Consider the following 17657-nt stretch of genomic DNA (forward strand, 5'->3'; position numbering starts at 1 on the left):
CCCAGCAGGGGTGTGTTTCTTTGGAAAGGTATTTTATGTTCTCAAATGCCCCATCCATAGACATCCATAGACACTGGAATGCTTGATTTAGACCTCTATGTAGTAGCTTACGATGTAACCTGAAACCCCTTTTAACTCGATGCCATAATCTTCCAACCCATTCAAGCATTACGGCACCAACATCAGGAAAAATGTTCATGAGAAAATAGAGAAGTACCATGGGAAACAGCAGTCCCAGTGGTAAAGGAGCTGTAACCCACAAACTGGAAGAGTGGGTCCTGCAGATACCAGGTACAACATCAGACTCTAACCAGTCCTACGATACAGCAGCGCTCTGTTAAGACAAGGAAGGCAAGGACTGACTGCCTAATCAAATCTAAAAATAGTCATAAACTAAAATGTACTACAGTAAAAATGATGTCTCACCTTTCATTTCAGCATCATAAAGCTCCTTGTCTGTTTGTATCTATCCTTTACATACCTGCCATCTTGTGGCTGCAGATGGCTATTGTCACTGGAAGCATTCACAAGAAACCTGATTGGTTCTTGCCATAATATGAATTCTAACAGTTGTTAAATAGGGCCGCCAGCTGTGTACCAACCTGACTTCTGCACTGATGATCCCAAATCCCATGAAGAAGGCAAGAAATTCCAGAGATGAACCCTGACAAGGCAAACCTGTGGGGTGAAACCATTTCAGGTGACAACGTCATGAAGCTCAGTGAGAAAGGTGCAAGGGTTTGCACTGTCAACAAAGCAAAGCGTGGCTCCTTTCAGGAATCTCAAATATAAAACACATTTAGAGTTACTGATCATTTTTTTCTACTATATTCCCCATTTGTTGTGGATTATGGAGTTGAAGCAGCAGCTGCAGAATGCTTTGACAAAAGTTGACATATTTCAGTTACTTCATTTCAAACCCTATTTACAGGAATATCATGATCAAAATCAGAGTTCAGAACAAGCAGGCAGTCTTTAAATAACAGAAGGGCTCATAAGCACATCGAACTAAGTAAAAAGCATGTGAAATACCAGCAGCAGGCCAGAACAACAACCTCTAACAACAAAAGACAGAGGAGGGAAGACGCAGTAAGAAATGCTTTTTCTAAGAGAGTACATCACACGTGCACCATTAAAATGCATAGTTTATGTAAATGCTGTTAAGATGAATGGAAAATGGGTAAAAATAAATGGTCAGAAAATAGAGCTCAAACTATTTCTCTCGTGTGTTGTTATGTGTTCAGAAGCGATTGTCCGTTCTTATTTAATTCACTTAATGTACAGACTTTACCTGCTTGCTGCATACATGCTACTACTGCACATCCACCTCATGTATATGTTATATTATATAATGTCCCCCCCCTTTTGCTCAAGTCAAGGAGCGTGTCAGGTTACATTTGATTGTGTGTTATAACTATGCATGTGACGAATAAAGACCCTTGAACCTGAAACATGTGGCAGGATAATGTTTTTAAGTTTGATAGCTGTCCTTAAGTGATGTCACCTGAGTCAGGGTCAGCTGCCCTTTGAGTTATTAAAAGTGCAAATTGGTTGGTGTACATTTACACTGCTCAAATCTGCTGCATGCTAAAGGCTACCTCCATCACTGACTGCCCTGTTGGAGGTTGTGTTCAACTGCAGTAAACTTAGGCTTTGATAAAAAATAATAATAATGTCATTTATTCTCCTTCTTCATAGATTTTTATCCTTATTTTTAAACAGTGTGTGCTTGCAGACTGTCACCTATGGGACGGCAATAAGAGAAATTAACCAGGAAGGTGAAATAATAAAACCACTTAATAAAGCCACTACTCCACTTTTTGTCTGTATAAAGAGAAACTTAGTTTAAAAGCTACGGTGGGTTTGGGGTGAAACTGGTCAAACTGAAATTAAAATATTATCAAAATGATATTAAAAATGATCTCTTTAATTTTAACTTCCCCAAACCACTTTCATTTTCTAGTGTGGTGTCTGTGATGCCTGGGATAGATTAGTATTGCTGTAAAGTACGAATGTAAAAGTAATACAGAGATCCATACATACATTTAAAACACTGATATCTGTAAATACAAGCATGTCAAATTATCAGTCAGTTAATGTCTGCGTGATTATTATTATTATTTATTATTGTTGTTTTTGTTAATAATTGATTTTGGCAACTTCAGTCCTTCACAGATGGAACCAGTTTTCTGGTCATAACTCACAATATGACCGGATGACTGGTGGACAGGTAAATAAATATGCCTCCTAATTAAAATAGCACTCGTAATTAGCACCGCTGCTACCTGAAACCAGCAGCACATTTCTAATCTCACACTCAGACAGGAGTACAGGGCGAGGATGCGAGTGCTTGTGGAAAGGTTGTACACACACTCTGTTTAGTCTAATAAAACCTCAGTTTTTTCTTTCATTGTGCACCTTTAAACAGCTAACAGTGCCCATGTAACCTGCAGCAAGGCAGCTATCAAAAATGTTGTCCTGCCCCCCAGGGCTCCGTTTCGGCATGTGCATTTTGTCCAGATGTGTGAACCTCTGTCCAGCACCTCTTTGTGTTTAGTTCCGTCTCTGACCCGCTTTCTTTTTATCAGTTCTTCCTCCTCTCCCCGATATCTCCAACTCTCCCTGAGCTCCTCTCTTCCTCCAGGTGATGACAGTGAAAAGGAGAGGTCCTGCATCCCAGGTGAGGATGAGTCAGTGCAGCCCAGCCAGTCTGCAGCAGAGGATCGTGGGTATCCATCATGCAGTGATGAACCTGGAAACATGAACTTCCAGTAGGACTCTCCTTTAAAGAGATAGACAGAGCCTGGAGAGAAATAAAAGAAACTTCACTGAATTTAGTCTGGTTCTAGTTAAATTAAGTCAACTTTGTCCGTTTATTTGATCCTTTAATAGAAAGATCTCACACATGAATCAGATCCTCACCATTAGTGTCTGTAGTGATTCCATTCACACCCTCTTTGAGCAGTTGTGTCCAGGTGTCTCCTTGATTCTCTTGTTTGGCATCTCCAATTTTTCCCCACACAGCCCCCTCCTCCGGGTCCCAGACCAGGCCCCATCTCTCTAATGCTCCTGCTGCCTGCTCGTCATCATCGTCGTTATCAGTGTCTGCTAAATCTAAGCTGACGCCCGTCCTGAGAGCAGACAGGGGCTGAGGGTAACCTTCTTGCAGAGACAGGTCCTTGAAGAGCCAGAACTGGTGACCTGCAGCGAGACGTCACATGAAAAGGTTAGTAAGCCAGTTCGATGATTCGCAGTGAAACACCATCGATTGTTTCAAAAAGGTTTAAGCTTGTCCACTGTGACTGCTTTGATGTATTATTTTGTATTTACACTCTCACTTTATCATTGCATGCATGTTCAGTGGATGTCTGTTGCCAAAGAAATAAGAAGGAAAGGTTTAAAAACCTGAAGCCACATCCAAGGCCAGATAAAGTTTAATAATTGGACACATCAGTTTTGATGCTGGAGAATTTAGTCCTTAACTATGCTAAAAGTATTTTGGTTATAGAGAATGTAATCTACAGCCAAACTGTAGGAGATGTTCAAAGAAGCTATAGGACAGGTGCATGTAGGTCTTCTGAAAGTAGCAGGAAGTAAGTAATAATCTCATAAATCTCAACAAGTTCTGCTTTCTGAAGACATCACTATCTCTCAAACGTATCACTGCTTGCTTGAAAAGTAATTCAGGAATGGCTATAGGCAAATTCTATGAAAAAGACAATTTTGAAGAACACATTCAGTGTACTTCAGTGTGCAAAATGTAAAGGCTAGAAGAGATATGAGCTAAAAAAAAACTCACGTCAATCAATTGTTACAGAAATAAAGAAATAAGGAATCTTCTTAGATTTTTTAAACAGTTTCAGTAACGATTTTAATAGCCAGTTATGGTGCGTAATCTGCACTGACTGTTGTGGCCTTTACACCGTTTTACCCCTCTCACAAGTAGGTTACTGTACTGCACCACTGATAAAGATGATCGCATGATCCGAGCGCCTCTCCAGCACAGCTTGAAGATGAAGCAGGTCAGGGGGTAGACCCCTCCACAACCTCCTCACTGAAGAACCGCGCCCCGACACCAAGCCTCCGCCATTGACCCTCCACATCATCGGACCTGAAGCGATGACCCAATGAAAATAATGAATTGTGGTATCCTGTTACTATAGATACATCTTCCATAGTTAAACTAAATAAACTACATTTATAAAAATCTGTTTTCAGACCTTTGAAGAAGAAAGTTTCTCCTCGAATCTTTGCCACAGCATCAAAACTGGTGTTACAGTGATCTATGGAGGGGCTGAAGGGCAGAAGCACACAGGGATACTTGTTAAAGGAATGTCGGGGTTTCATTTGGTTAACAGTAGTAGACAGCACAGCCATACTCTTTGTCCTGAGACAGGGGCGAATTTAGCCCAAAAATGGGCTAAAATCGCCCCATGAATCAACTGACATGTCAGTGCGCCCCAGGGTGGCTGTGGCTACAATGTAGCTGCCATCACCAGTGTGTGAATGTGTGTGTGACTGGGTGAATGACTGGATGTGTAAAGCGCTTTAGTATAGCGCTTTACACATCCAGTAAAGTGCTATACAAATACAGGCCATTTACCGTTTTTTGTACAGACAGACAGCCAGGTTCATAATGGATATAAGGAAGTTTTTTTATTATTTTTTTTAAAAGGAGCCACATTCAGGTAAAAGTGTAAAATCAAATGATCCGTCAATCAAGAATAATGTTGGATCAGTGTTTCAATATTTATCTTTTATTAGATGTTCATGTGGTTTGGTTATTTGCCTTTTGGTTGAAAGTACACTGAGAGAGGACTTTTTGTTAGTGATCTTAATAGTATTTTTTTCATATTAATGTAATTTATCATCTAATTGAATACAATATATTTGTGTATGATTGTCAGTCCAAAGAGGGAGAGAGGAAAGAGGGAACGTGAGGAGAAAGAACAAGGTCAGGAAGAACCAGGTAAGCAAACAGACAGGGAGCAGTGACAGGCACAACAGCAACTGTTAAACTGACAAAGAGGAAAAAACCTGATTTTACTCACAGTCTGGAAGTTGTGTTCTCCCGATATTAAAGCTGCTGTACAGAATCTGCTAAACAAACTGGTTTGAAACATTTTGACCCTTTTTAACAACATTCCAACATAACATTATCATTGATCGGGGAGATTAAAATTAATGATATATTTTTATGTGGTTCAGCCACAACTCTACTAAAACCTCAGCCAGTAATAGGGAGGCCAACCTTTGGACCGTCCAGTTGTCTGTATGACTGCCGCATGTACGTGCATCACATTTGCTCACTATCAGAAAGTGCCAAACAGCCCTGGTGGAGTGAGGAGCTGTAAAGAGAAGCAGATGCTCTGTTTCTACAAATGTTTTAAGCTTGTTTCAAAGATTCTGTACAGCAGCTTTAAATGTTTTCCAAAAGCACACAGACACTTATCAGTGTTTCTCACACTTTTTACAGTGTGGACCACCTGATAAAAATGTCAAGCTCTCCTAAGGACCACTATGAAAGCATGAAAGTCATAAATCTTACAACACAAAATTATTATTATTAAATTAGTAAAATTAGTGTCTGCAGTAAAGATTTTTATTTGTAACAATTTATTCTGTTTTGGGAGTGTTTTTCATGTATCTGTATTATATTATACAAACACATTAAAAGTGAATCTCTGTCCAAAAAATGCACTCAGTTCACTTTTTACTCACTATGAGCATCATTCATTATTAATAAACCAGTAATTAAGGCTAGGATACGTATTTTTATTATTCCAATCCATTCTTCTTTTGCAGCATTTAAATAACCTTTATCAGATTTGATGGTTTTGTTACAGACTTTGCAAAAAAGTGTTTTTCTTTTCTTTCACAAATGTGGGATTAAATTGTGCTAAAATGTACAAAACAGTGACGTCATGTTTTGAGACGAGGACCCAGGCACAGAGTGACTTGATGAATTTAAGAATCTTATGATTTATCTTGGCTGGCTGGGCAGCTCTCTGGGTGCTCAGCACCCCCAAAGCTCTGATCCTAGACTCGCCGCTGTCCTCAGATGGTAACGAATGTCTGTCTGTTGTAGCTGTTTCAGGCGGAACTTGCTAGCATTAGCTGCTAACTTAGCACTGTAAACATTTTCCTGTTTACAAAATCTATCTATTGTTTATCTAGCTTGTTTATGTAAATATCTTTGGTGGCTGAAATTAAATTTAAAATCTTAATACTGATATTAGATGATTTTGCAAAAATATGGAAGAAAAGAGGCACACAGTAAGAATTCTTGTAGCCATCTAGCATATTTATGACAAAGAGTTTTTGTCTCCTTCTGTCCGTGTGAACGTCCCTTCCCCCGTTTGGCTTTTATGGGATCTAGACCTTCTGCTGCTCTGCTCCTCGCCTCTGGAATTCCATCTCGCCAGACATTCAGAACTCTGACTCTCTCCATCTTCACATCCCGTCTCAAAACACACTCCTTTAAATGGGTTTAATTACTCATCCTGTCACATGAATCCTCTGCTTTTTATTTTTTTTTATAGTCTTATGATTTTATTTATTCTTAAATGTATTATTATTAATAATGATAATATTAATATGATTGTTATTAACAGAAAAATCTCTCAGTAAGTCATACCCATGCCTATGATGATGCTGACGACGACGATGATGATGGCCTCTGTGGTGCAACTCTGTGGTGATACGAGGAGCCTCCGTAGACAGCAGCTTGTTCATTTGGCCTAAATCAAAAATCACAACAATTTAAATGGAAAAGCTTTAAAAAAAAACCTAAATTCCCCCTCCACCCCTGTGGAGAAGAGAAGCTGTGAAGAGAAACTTCGAGCTGCAGGAAGAGAGCCATCAGTAAGATTTCAGGATAAGACAAACCCATAAATCTTACAACACAAAATTATTATTATTAAATTAGTAAAATTAGTGTCTGCAGTAAAGATTTTTATTTGTAACAATTTATTCTGTTTTGGGAGTGTTTTTCATGTATCTGTATTATATTATACAAACACATTAAAAGTGAATCTCTGTCCAAAAAATGCACTCAGTTCACTTTTTACTCACTATGAGCATCATTCATTATTAATAAACCAGTAATTAAGGCTAGGATACGTATTTTTATTATTCCAATCCATTCTTCTTTTGCAGCATTTAAATAACCTTTATCAGATTTGATGGTTTTGTTACAGACTTTTCAAAAAAGTGTTTTTCTTTTCTTTCACAAATGTGGGGATTAAATTGTGCTAAAATGTACAAAACAGTGATGTCATGTTTTGACTACCAAAGACATCACAAGATGGTGATGGCCAGCACAGTCTCCAGACTTAAACCCCATTTAACTGGAATATAAACGTAGATTCTCAATGGAAAAATTTAGCCAATGCAGAAATGCCTCAAATCTGCTTCTATCTAAAGGGCAGCAGCCAGTGATAGATATAAAAAGTCTTGCAGCACTATATGGGTCCATAGGAAAACGTCATTCCTGACCTCTGCAAACACTTCCCTGCTGAGTTCACGGTGATCCATTTTGGGTTATACTGACTGGTTCTTCAATGCTCCTTCTGCGGTTGGCTCCATGCACCACTAAAGGGGCCCACCTGACAGTCTAAGAACCACTGCTGTCATATGCTGTGGGAGTGTCTGGTTGGGCGTGGTCCAGGTTCCTGTCATTTGTCCCTGGGAGTGGAGTTGGCCAGCTCATCACCTGTTGTCAATCTCCGGGGCTCCACCTAGAGGGTTTTTAAGCCAGCACGGCCTGCCACTCCTCGCCAGTTCGTCCTGCTACCATCTGTGATTCTCCACCCATCGCACTCACCAGTAGTGCTGTTTTGGTCTCCATCCTGTTCTCCCGTCTGCTCGGAACCCGAGGATTATATACTCCACTTCTCCTCAGCCTGCCCTTCAGTCTGTATTCTCCACCTCCTCGGAATCTGGACCGGACTCTCCACTCTTGACCCTCTCTGGAATACACCCATGGCAGCCTTTTCCCCGCCTAATAACTAGGGTCTCCAAGTAAGCCCAAGACTATCCACTGGCACTCCGTACCTCTGTCCCTTACTCGTTTTTTCCCATTCAGTAACATCTCTCTCCTGTGTTTACAGAAGTTCCCGTTAGAAGTTTCCCCGTGCTCTACGCCGGTTTCTCCGCCCACGGATTTCCTTTAGTTTCTGCGTATGGTTTCTGTTAAACCCAGTTCCGTTCAAGTTTTGTTCTTTTCAATAAATTATACACAGTTCTAAGCAAATTGAGTCTGCTCTTGAGTCCACCGCATTCTCGCCCTTGACAGAACGAACTGGCCATTAAGTTGGCTTTGGAGGAGTGGCGCCACTGGCTGGAGGGGACGGAACATCCATTTATCATCTGGACAGATCACAAGAATCTGACTTATCTCAGAACGGCTAAGAGACTGAACTCCCGCCAGGCTCGGTGGTCCCTTTTCTTTGCCCGATTTAACTTTGATATTTCCTATCGCCCGGGTTCCAGGAATCTTAAACCCGATGCTCTGTCTGGCCAGTACTCCTCGGACTCGGACTCCCGGGACCCGGAGCTCATTCTCCCTTCGCCTGCAGGATTGGCTCCCTCACCTGGGATGTGGAGGAGGCTATACGCCAAGGACTACGGGACGACATTGATCCGGGAACTGGCCCGCCCGGTCGGCGTTTTGTGCCCTCTGCCGCCCGGTCGGCTGTTATCCATTGGATCCATACAGCCCAGTTTACTTGCCATCCGGGAGTGAGTAGGACCATGGCTCTGTTGAAGAGGTATTTCTGGTGGCGTTCTATGGACAAGGATGTGAAGGCTTATGTGGCTGCCTGTTCCGTTTGTGCCCGTAACAAGACCTCTAATCGGCCCCCGTCTGGCTTACTCCGACCGCTGAGTACCCCGCATAGGCCTTGGTCTCATATCGCCTTGGATTTTGTTACCGGCCTCCCAGCCTCTTCGGGGAAGACGGTGGTTCTGTCCATAGTTGATCGGTTTTCCAAGGCGGCTCACTTCGTGGCCCTGGACAAGCTGCCGACGGCTGCAGAGACCACCCAGATCCTTACAGACCATGTGTTCCGTCTTCATGGCATACCCTCGGAGATTGTGTCTGACAGGGGGCCTCAGTTTGTCTCCCGAGTGTGGAGGGCCTTCTGTACGGCCCTGGGTGCCAAGGCCAACTTGAGTTCTGGTTTCCATCCGCAGACCAATGGCCAGACTGAGCGTTTGAACCAGGAGTTGGAATCCGCTCTTCGCTGCGTCTCGTCACTGCACCCGGCTGCCTGGTCGTCTCAGTTGCCTTGGGTGGAGTATGCCCATAATTCTCTCACATCTTCGGCAACGGGTTTGTCGCCCTTTGAGGCCTCGCTGGGGTATCAGCCACCATTGTTCCCAGAGGATGAGACGAATTTGGCTGTTCCTTCGGTCCAGCATCACCTTCGACGCTGCCGGCGGGTGTGGCGGAGGGTCCGACGGGCTCTCCTTGCAACTGTCGACCGGCAACGGGATTATGCGGATCGTCGCCGCTCTGTCGCTCCGGCATATCGGCCTGGACAACGGGTGTGGCTTTGTGCTAAGGACAATTAAATTATACACAGTTCTAAGCAAATTGAGTCTGCTCTTGAGTCCACCGCATTCTCGCCCTTGACAACTGCAGGTTGGTGGGACACAGCCAGAGCTACTGTCACTTCCAGTGTGTCACACATGCTTGGTTAAGCCCAGCCTACTGTGATGATTACTCATTTAGCTTCATTTTAGAAGGTTAGTACAACACAGTTCAATGTCCCAAACTATTGCCACAGTATTTGGTAACCAAGTATTTTACAGAAAGGCTTGTTTCCTCTCCAGCGTGCTTCATATTGTGAAATTATTCATTTATAAACTACTTGTCAGACGATAGTTTTGCATTTCACTTAAAACCACAGAAACAATTCCATATCATATCTGTGGCAAAGATATTCAAGTTTAACTTCTAGGAGCCACAGACCTTAGTATAAAATGTTGTGCCAATGAATAATATATTTTACATGTTCATTAGTTTAAGTACCAAACATTAAAAAATGGATTGTGGTTAGTAAATTTTCACAATGACAAATTGTTAAACCCGAGATGCAAATATAGTTAATGAACCTGGAACGACACTGAGTGGAAGGATGTATTTTTTGGAACATGTGGGCAGAAGCTTGAATATCCACAGACACAGCGGTTTGCCTGTCAAGCATTCATGACATTATGCAAAAGCAAAATGAACTGAAAAAAGTTAAGAATGGTTTCTGAGCAACAGCGCAGTCAGACATTTCCTCGTTTTTATATTTTACAGTATGAGGCTTTCATGAGAGTCTTCGCTGAATGTGGAGGCTAAAGCTGTGAAGAAACTAATTCTGTCCTTCCTCAATAAACACACCAGAGGTCAGACCAGGGAGCTATTTCACAGCTGTCCTCATCCATCCTTTAAACTGCACTTCAGTGTTTATCCTTTTACATCAAACTTTATATTATCCTATGTGTGCTAATACTGAAATTTTACATTCAGTCTAGTTTACACATCCTCACACATCAACTATAATCAATATTAATGATTAAATCATGGTGTGAGAAGCTTCACCATAGAGCTGAGTGATGTGCTCCAGGTCTTGGGGTCCCAGGCGGTAGTGGAGAGGGTCTCCGACAGGACCCAGGTAGTATGGCCTCATGACTGAGTGACGGGATGAGGAATGAGGAAGGCCCAGTGCGTGGCCAAACTCATGAACCAGCACTGTGAACAGGTCGGTACCCTCAGAGACTGGGAAGGAAACAGAAGAGGAGGAACAGAAAACAAAATGATGACCTGATTAGAAGAAGAAGAGAAACAAGTCATGGTTTACTGGTATCCGGTTGTTCAGTCTGACGTCACTAGCCGAGTCTGGACCTAAACTCCGATGCAGGTCCGTATATCAAACGATCACTGTGGCATTACTGAGAGTTGAAAAACTGTCTAAAGTCTTTCATCTTTAATAAAATGATCAGCGTTCTGCTCTACCAGGTGTAACAACTGAGTTTAACATCCAGGCATCCATGAAAACGGAATTTATGACATTTAACGGAGTTAGAAGTTAGCACGGAGTTAGCTCGCTAGCTTCTATCTAAATACAATATAACATGTCCTGACTGCGGGGTTTTGGAAACAAATTAAAACGTACAGCTCTGCTATCACTTCCAACATAAATGAAGACAGAAAACTAAACAGCAGTGACGTTTGTAGGGTTACTGAAGTTGGGCTAGCTGGTATATAATGATGTGCTACGTGACCGCTAGCGACACAGCTATGTTAGCATAATATAAACAAGCTAACTTTTTTTCCACTCAATAAAAGTTAGCGTGAGTGTTCTCGGTGGTCAGGAACAAATGTAATCGCATGGCAGGATGCTGTAAAAGGACCAAACTTCAGCCAGGAGAACAACTGAGATAATCCATCCATAATACGAGGTTAGTCATTCATATACTGCTGCATGGGCTGGGCTGTAGTTACATCCTAAGGTTTTAAAAACCGAGCTTAAATAAATGATTAGCGGTAATAAAAGCCGAGGGAGGTCAACAGTGATCACTGACTGTTTTAGGAGCTTTTTGAGATCAAATAGAAGAAAATACAAAACATTAAACATGTTAACAACACAAAAGCCATATTAAACGCAGACTACTTTAGGCCCGGAAGTAGGATTCGTCGCGTCATCACTGAACAACCGGATAGTATGGCCATAGAGTGTATGGAGGTAGCATTGTGGTCCAAAGCTCACTGGTTTTGGACTCAGTGTTATTGTTTTGTCCACTGCCATTTGGCAACTTTGGAGCAAGAAAGGACCATAACTGAGTTACCGCCTAGCACTGTCAAGCTTGGTCACCAAGCTGCATTAATCTACACCATGTGAAGACACAAGACAAAAGACTGCTTCACTGAGTGAATGGGTCAAATGCAGAGAAAAACAAGTAATTTCCCCATGGGGATCAATAAAGTATCCATTATTATTATTATTATTATTATTATTATTATTATTATTAAAAGACTCATAAAAGGTTAGACTTTTATGTTTTTGAAGTGTTGTTCTACCTGGCTGTCTGAATGCCCACTCTTCCTCCGCATCCAAATGAACTACTCCTGCCCGGGCTGGGTCTGAGGGGAAGAAAGCGTGGCCTACTGCTCCACCTGCCCCATCAAAGGGGTAGTCATCACCATGGTAACCATGGAAGAAGTCTACCCGCAGGTCAGCTGCATCCGGACTGCCCACCTGGAAACAGAATGAATGAAACTCATCGACTGTGTGACTTTGGCTAGTTCTAGTCAAAAGTGGCATCTGACAAACCTCATGGAACTCCAGTGGCGTTGGCTCGGCCCACACTCTTAAAGCGTAGAAGATAAGTGAGCGAATTGTTTCCCGAGACAGATGAGAAGAGGAGGGATATGATTGCAACCTGACGAGGTAAGATAGACGCAAAGACCTCACCGAGTGGCAGATACTTCACCAAGCACAGCTTACTGACAATAGGAAGCCATTGTGAACTACTACATCGAACTGATCACAGTCTCCTCGCAAGTTTTATCCCACCTCCAGTTGATGTTCCTGCGCGTCCACATGGAGACAGCCCATCTTCTCCGCCTCCTCATATTTATTTTCTCTTGGTTGGATGATTCCTCCTGGTCCGGTAGTGAGCAGCGTGGCGTGTTCATCACCGCCATTGTCTCCTCATCTGGACACCAGAGAACAGACTCTATCCAATCACACAGAGAACACTAGATTTGAGAAGCAGCATAAACATCTTTTTAAGACACCATCTGTATTCCTCACCTACAACTCCGCTGTCTTTTAGGCCTGCGAACCTTTGCATGGCCCTCACAGCACTGGTGACACCTGTCCAAGCCTGCAGCTGACCGGTGGAAGGGTCTGAGGGTGGGAGGTAACCATACTTCATCAGCCAATCCTAACAAAGGGGGTAAATGATCTCTTTAACAGGGTGTTCTTCTTCCATTTCTATCCTGCAGTCCTGTATCTATATTATATATAAAGCTCACTACCAATGTAATATATGAGAGAGTTGGTAAAGATGTTATTAATTTCCCATCAATAGTTGCATGGTTTCTATTACCACAAGTTTGGAGCTCTCATCTTGAGTGGGTGTCACTGGTGCAGAGGATGGTGACAGAGTCACACTAGCAGCACAAGTTGTTTGCATCCATCCACAGCTCAAGCAGAGGAAAGTCATATACATCTTCATCTTGATTACATGTTTTTGGAACTGAATATTCAGTGGAAAGCAGTATTTTCAGTGTGTGGAAATCCACTGGAAATGAAGCAAAGGCATTTTAAAACATTAAAGACAACGATACAGACAGGGCAGCAAAAAACCCTAAAGCCCGACATTTAAAGAGTTTTCCTTAAGTTATCCAAAGTAAACAAAAATATTTTAACATTTTGCACAGTGGTACAGAGGGTGGCTTGACACGGACACAAGGTCGGGTGCAGTGGTTAGTTCTGTCGCCTCACAGCAGTCACAGAAGTTTGCATTCTTTGCAGTTATTAAAATAGAAAAAACACTATATTCTCTTAAAAGGCCGCAATTCATTTGTGTCCTCTGTGAAGGACATGAACCTCTACATCAACCAGAATCTATGCAATCTGAGTCCTACTGTGGTGTCGAGGGGACACGCTGGGCTTTTATTGATGCCACATTTTGGGGGATTGGGCTAGTAGAGTAATAACAGAGTTCTTTTCCAAATGAAAAGGCACTGGAGGTCCCACATTTCAGATTAAGTGATATGATATCCGGTTGTTCAGTCTGACGTCACTAGCCGTGTCTGGGTCTAAACTCCGCTGCAGGTCCGTATATCAAACGATCACTGTGGCATTACTGAGAGTTGAAAAACTGTCTAAAGTCTTTCATCTTTAATAAAATGATCAGCGTTCTGCTCTACCAGGTGTAACAATTGAGTTTAACATCCAGGCATCCATGAAAACGGAATTTATGACATTTAACGGAGTTAGAAGTTAGCACGGAGTTAGCTCGCTAGCTTCTATCTAAATACAATATAGCATGTCCTGACTGCGGGGTTTTGGAAACAAATTAAAACGTACAGCTCTGTTATCACTTCCAGCATAAATGAAGACAGAAAACTAAACAGCAGTGACGTTTGTAGGGTTACTGAAGTTGGGCTAGCTGGTATATAATGATGTGCTACGTGACCGCTAGCGACACAGCTATGTTAGCATAATATAAACAAGCTAACTTTTTTTCCACTCGATAAAAGTTAACGTGAGTGTTCTCGGTCAGGAACAAATGTAATCGCATGGCAGGATGCTGTAAAAGGACCAAACTTCAGCCAGGAGAACAACTGAGATAATCCATCCACAATACGAGGTTAGTCATTCATATACTGCTGCATGGGCTGGGCTGTAGTTACATCCTAAGGTTTTAAAAACTGAGCTTAAATAAATGATTAGCGGTAATAAAAGCCGAGGGAGGTCAACAGTGATCACTGACTGTTTTAGGAGCTTTTTGAGATCAAATAGAAGAAAATACAAAACATTAAACATGTTAACAACACAAAAGCCATATTAAACGCAGACTACTTTAGACCCGGAAGTAAGATTCGTCACGTCATCACTGAACAACCGGATAGGGGTCTACCTACAATATAAAGCACCTTGAGGTGACTATTGTTGTGATTTGGCGCTATGTAAATAAAATTGAATTTAATTGAATATTTTAATGAACCCTCAAATTGTTTCTTCAATATTGTCATGGTCCACAGCCCGGCGTCCGGGGTGCTGATGGGATGCCCACGCCCGTGGGCGTGGCTGCTAACCCCACACCTGCATCCCATCCCAGGCGATCACCAGGTGGACTATTTAATCCTGCCCTACCTGCTGCTCCACGCCAGTCCGTAGCCGTCGCTCAACGGTAACGCACACCTGCGGGAAAGCCCTTATGAAAACTTATCCGTCTGAACTAACACTACTCTGCCCTGTGTACTCAGATCACAACTCGGCGTGTTGTGAGCCACCTGCCTGTCCGCCTGCCCGTCTGAGATTTGGATCACGATCAGCACCCGCCGCCTCGACCCTTTTGGTTCTGCTTCTGGGTCCAGCTTGTGCGCGGAACCTCGGTTCATGACAAATATTAGATTGTTATCTTCAATTTAGTAGAATTTCAGAAATGTGCAGTAATGTTAACACTTTTGAAAGAGAACTTTTATTCAGTGTCCTTTGTAGTGGACAGAGGAATTACTAACTCTGATTTGTGAATGAGATTTTAAAGGATTTCACTCAGTTTGTAGGCAGGGAGTCAGACGAATAGCTGTCCCGGGATGGTGAAAGGTCAGAGGACACACTGGTATGTTCTGCACTCATCTTCCATTATGTATAAGAAGCAATGTGTAAGCTAGGCCTTGGAGGTTTTTTCATTAGAGTTCAACTCTTTTGAAATTGGGTAGAAAGACTTTTTAATGAGAAAACAGATCAACTACAAACCAGAGGGAGGTGCTCGTCTCTTAAAATTGAAAGCATCATTCAGCATATCTGTATATGTGACATGACTCGGATTATCTTGGGTCCTAGTTATAGCCAGGACCCGGTGTATAACTCAGCATCTGGCAGTCAGTCAAAGTCACGAGTCATCTTTATGTCTCGGGTGAGAAAGAAAGAATGTCCTCTGGCTGGTGATGCAACAAGGCTGCATTAATGAGACCAACTAAAACCTTTTTCTGGGTCTCAGAAGGATACAAAGATGAGTACATTACATTTGCACCTGCAATGTAATAAAATATAAGAGAATAATGCCTGTCCCAGTGTGCTTCACATCCACCACCATCATCATAGTCCCAAAGAGGACAGCTGCTACCTGCCTGCATGACTGCTGCCCATGGCGCTCAATCATCATGAAGGTTATTCATGGCACGTCTCTGGATGCTGTGCAATTTGCACTCCAGTCTAACAGATCCACTAAAGAGTTACTGGTAATCTGGCATGCCCGGTGTGCTGATGTGTCAATATCATTTTTTGGTCGATATAGTTACACAGGCCACAGACTGGATTGAAGGTCTGCTGTGCACTGGCCCTACAAGCACTGACAGCAGCCCATCCATTCATTTTTATCGGTGACACTAGATTACCCAATCAAATCTCTTCATGCAACCAGGCCCTTCCCAACCTTCCCTGTGTGGTGATGCACGTCCTGTGGCTACTTTTGCTACTGCTAGAAAGTAAAGTGCAAAAACTGTCACAAAAGAACAGGAAGCACACTGTGACACTCCATGTCACAATAGCACGGACGCGTTAAAGCAGTGAGTCAAAGAAGCTGATGGGAAACGTTGTATATTCCCACAGGGTGGAGAAACCTACCAGATTCAATCACGAGATGGACGAGAATTTCCATAAAATACAGAGAGGAGGGCATTGTGCCCTGCCCCATAGGACACTGCTAGATATGTGTGTGCCCATGTCAATCAGAAGATGCCTCCATTAATTAAGTTAGAGGGTGTACCATTTCAGTTAGAGCACTGGGGCAGAGAAGGAGGAGGGAGGATGAATGGAGGACAAGGCAGCTTTAAAGTAATGAGATTAAAGCAGCCACAAGAGTAGAGGGCGAAGGTCGAAGGAGCCGACTGTCAGAAAGAACATTCTGAATTAAACAAGCTGGAATGAACATTAGAGGAACTGCTTTGGTGGCAAATCACGTTGCATCAAAGCAGCTGATCAGGTAAAGTTCATGCTCTAAAATGTAAGTGCATACATTTTTGTCTTAACCCCAAAGCTGACTTATTTTTGCATTTCACAGCGTTTGACTAGTTAAGTCAGGCTTTAAATGAAAAGCAGAGTTTGGAGGAATTCGAGCAGCGGTATTGGCACAGCTGTACAGTAATTCAGGCTGTGTATTAGTCCCTGCACATGTAATATTGTCACCATCTGACAATGAAACCTAACATCTCACACCACTGACCACGGCACATTCATTCATTACATTAAGTTACACTAACTCCAAATTTAGTCTGAAAGCTGAATCACAGCAAGTTAAAGATGAGAAAAGTGCTTTTAACACTTACCTTCCTGCTGCTCTGCCTTCTGCTTCTCCCTGCTCTCTCTTCATTTGCCACAATGGGAACAGATGGGTCCTTTCTACTCTCCTGCTCGTTTCCTCAAAGCCTGACTCCTAACCCCCACCCCCTACCCCACCCACTGCCACAGCAGCATGACAAATGAAGAGTTTCATCTTTGCAGAAATATCTTCCTTCCTCTATCCCGAGATTGTGCCTTGGTTTTTCCCAACTTGTTTTTCCTCCTATCAGTCAGTTATTTGCCCTCAGTACACAATTTATGAACAAAGAAAATCTGATTTGAAAACAATTAGTTGTGGCACAATACTCTGTGAGTGCAGAATGCAACATTTGACTCGTGCAGGATTAGTGATGCACAGTAAAGATGGGTTTAGACACGTGTGTGTGCCTTTGCATGTGTGCAACATCTGCATGTTTATGTGTATCTTCTCTCATGATGACATTTTTACACACAATCCTCTTAACATGAGGATTAAAACAAAACCAAGACAGATTTGTGGCTCCCTCTCGTTCTGCTGCAGCTTTTTCCTTGTGTTTCTTCTTTGTGTTTAATCCACTGAACTGGTGGGAGGGGTGGTCTCATGTT

The 17657-nt window shown here is 42.5% G+C and overlaps 1 protein-coding gene across 2 annotated transcripts; it reads right to left on the reverse strand.

Annotated features, from left to right (window-relative positions):
- Positions 1-1657: 1657 nt before the first annotated feature.
- Positions 1658-17424, reverse strand: mmp17b (matrix metallopeptidase 17b). 2 transcript variants are annotated; one of them, XM_026180956.1, is made up of 12 exons: positions 17060-17424; positions 13108-13302; positions 12810-12942; positions 12570-12711; positions 12327-12435; positions 12074-12251; positions 10595-10771; positions 6638-6740; positions 4221-4294; positions 3962-4111; positions 2923-3201; positions 1658-2803 (listed from the first exon to the last, which is right to left on the reverse strand). In XM_026180956.1, the coding sequence occupies exons 2-12, from the start codon at positions 13234-13236 to the stop codon at positions 2421-2423; spliced, it is 1857 nt and encodes a 618-aa protein (XP_026036741.1). In that variant the 5' UTR covers positions 13237-13302; positions 17060-17424; the 3' UTR covers positions 1658-2420. The 2 variants fall into 2 exon arrangements, with proteins under 2 accessions (XP_026036741.1, XP_026036749.1); XM_026180964.1 differs by lacking the exon at positions 17060-17424 and having other exon boundaries at positions 12810-12905; positions 13108-13170.
- Positions 17425-17657: the final 233 nt, after the last annotated feature.

The sequence above is a fragment of the Astatotilapia calliptera genome, chromosome 2, assembly GCF_900246225.1.
Source record: "Astatotilapia calliptera chromosome 2, fAstCal1.2, whole genome shotgun sequence".
In the NCBI taxonomy this organism is placed as follows: Eukaryota; Metazoa; Chordata; class Actinopteri; order Cichliformes; family Cichlidae; genus Astatotilapia; species Astatotilapia calliptera.

Excerpts from the sequence above, each read along its gene's own strand:
- mmp17b (XM_026180956.1), bottom strand. The coding sequence starts at position 13,236 with ATGAAGATGTATATGACTTTCCTCTGCTTGAGCTGTGGATGGATGCAA. Across the intron at positions 12,712-12,809 it reads AAAAGACAGCGGAGTTGTAG|ATGAGGAGACAATGGCGGTG; the intron begins GTGAGGAATACA and ends TCTGGTGTCCAG. Across the intron at positions 6,741-10,594 it reads GCACATCACTCAGCTCTATG|GCCAAATGAACAAGCTGCTG; the intron begins GTGAAGCTTCTC and ends TTTTTGATTTAG.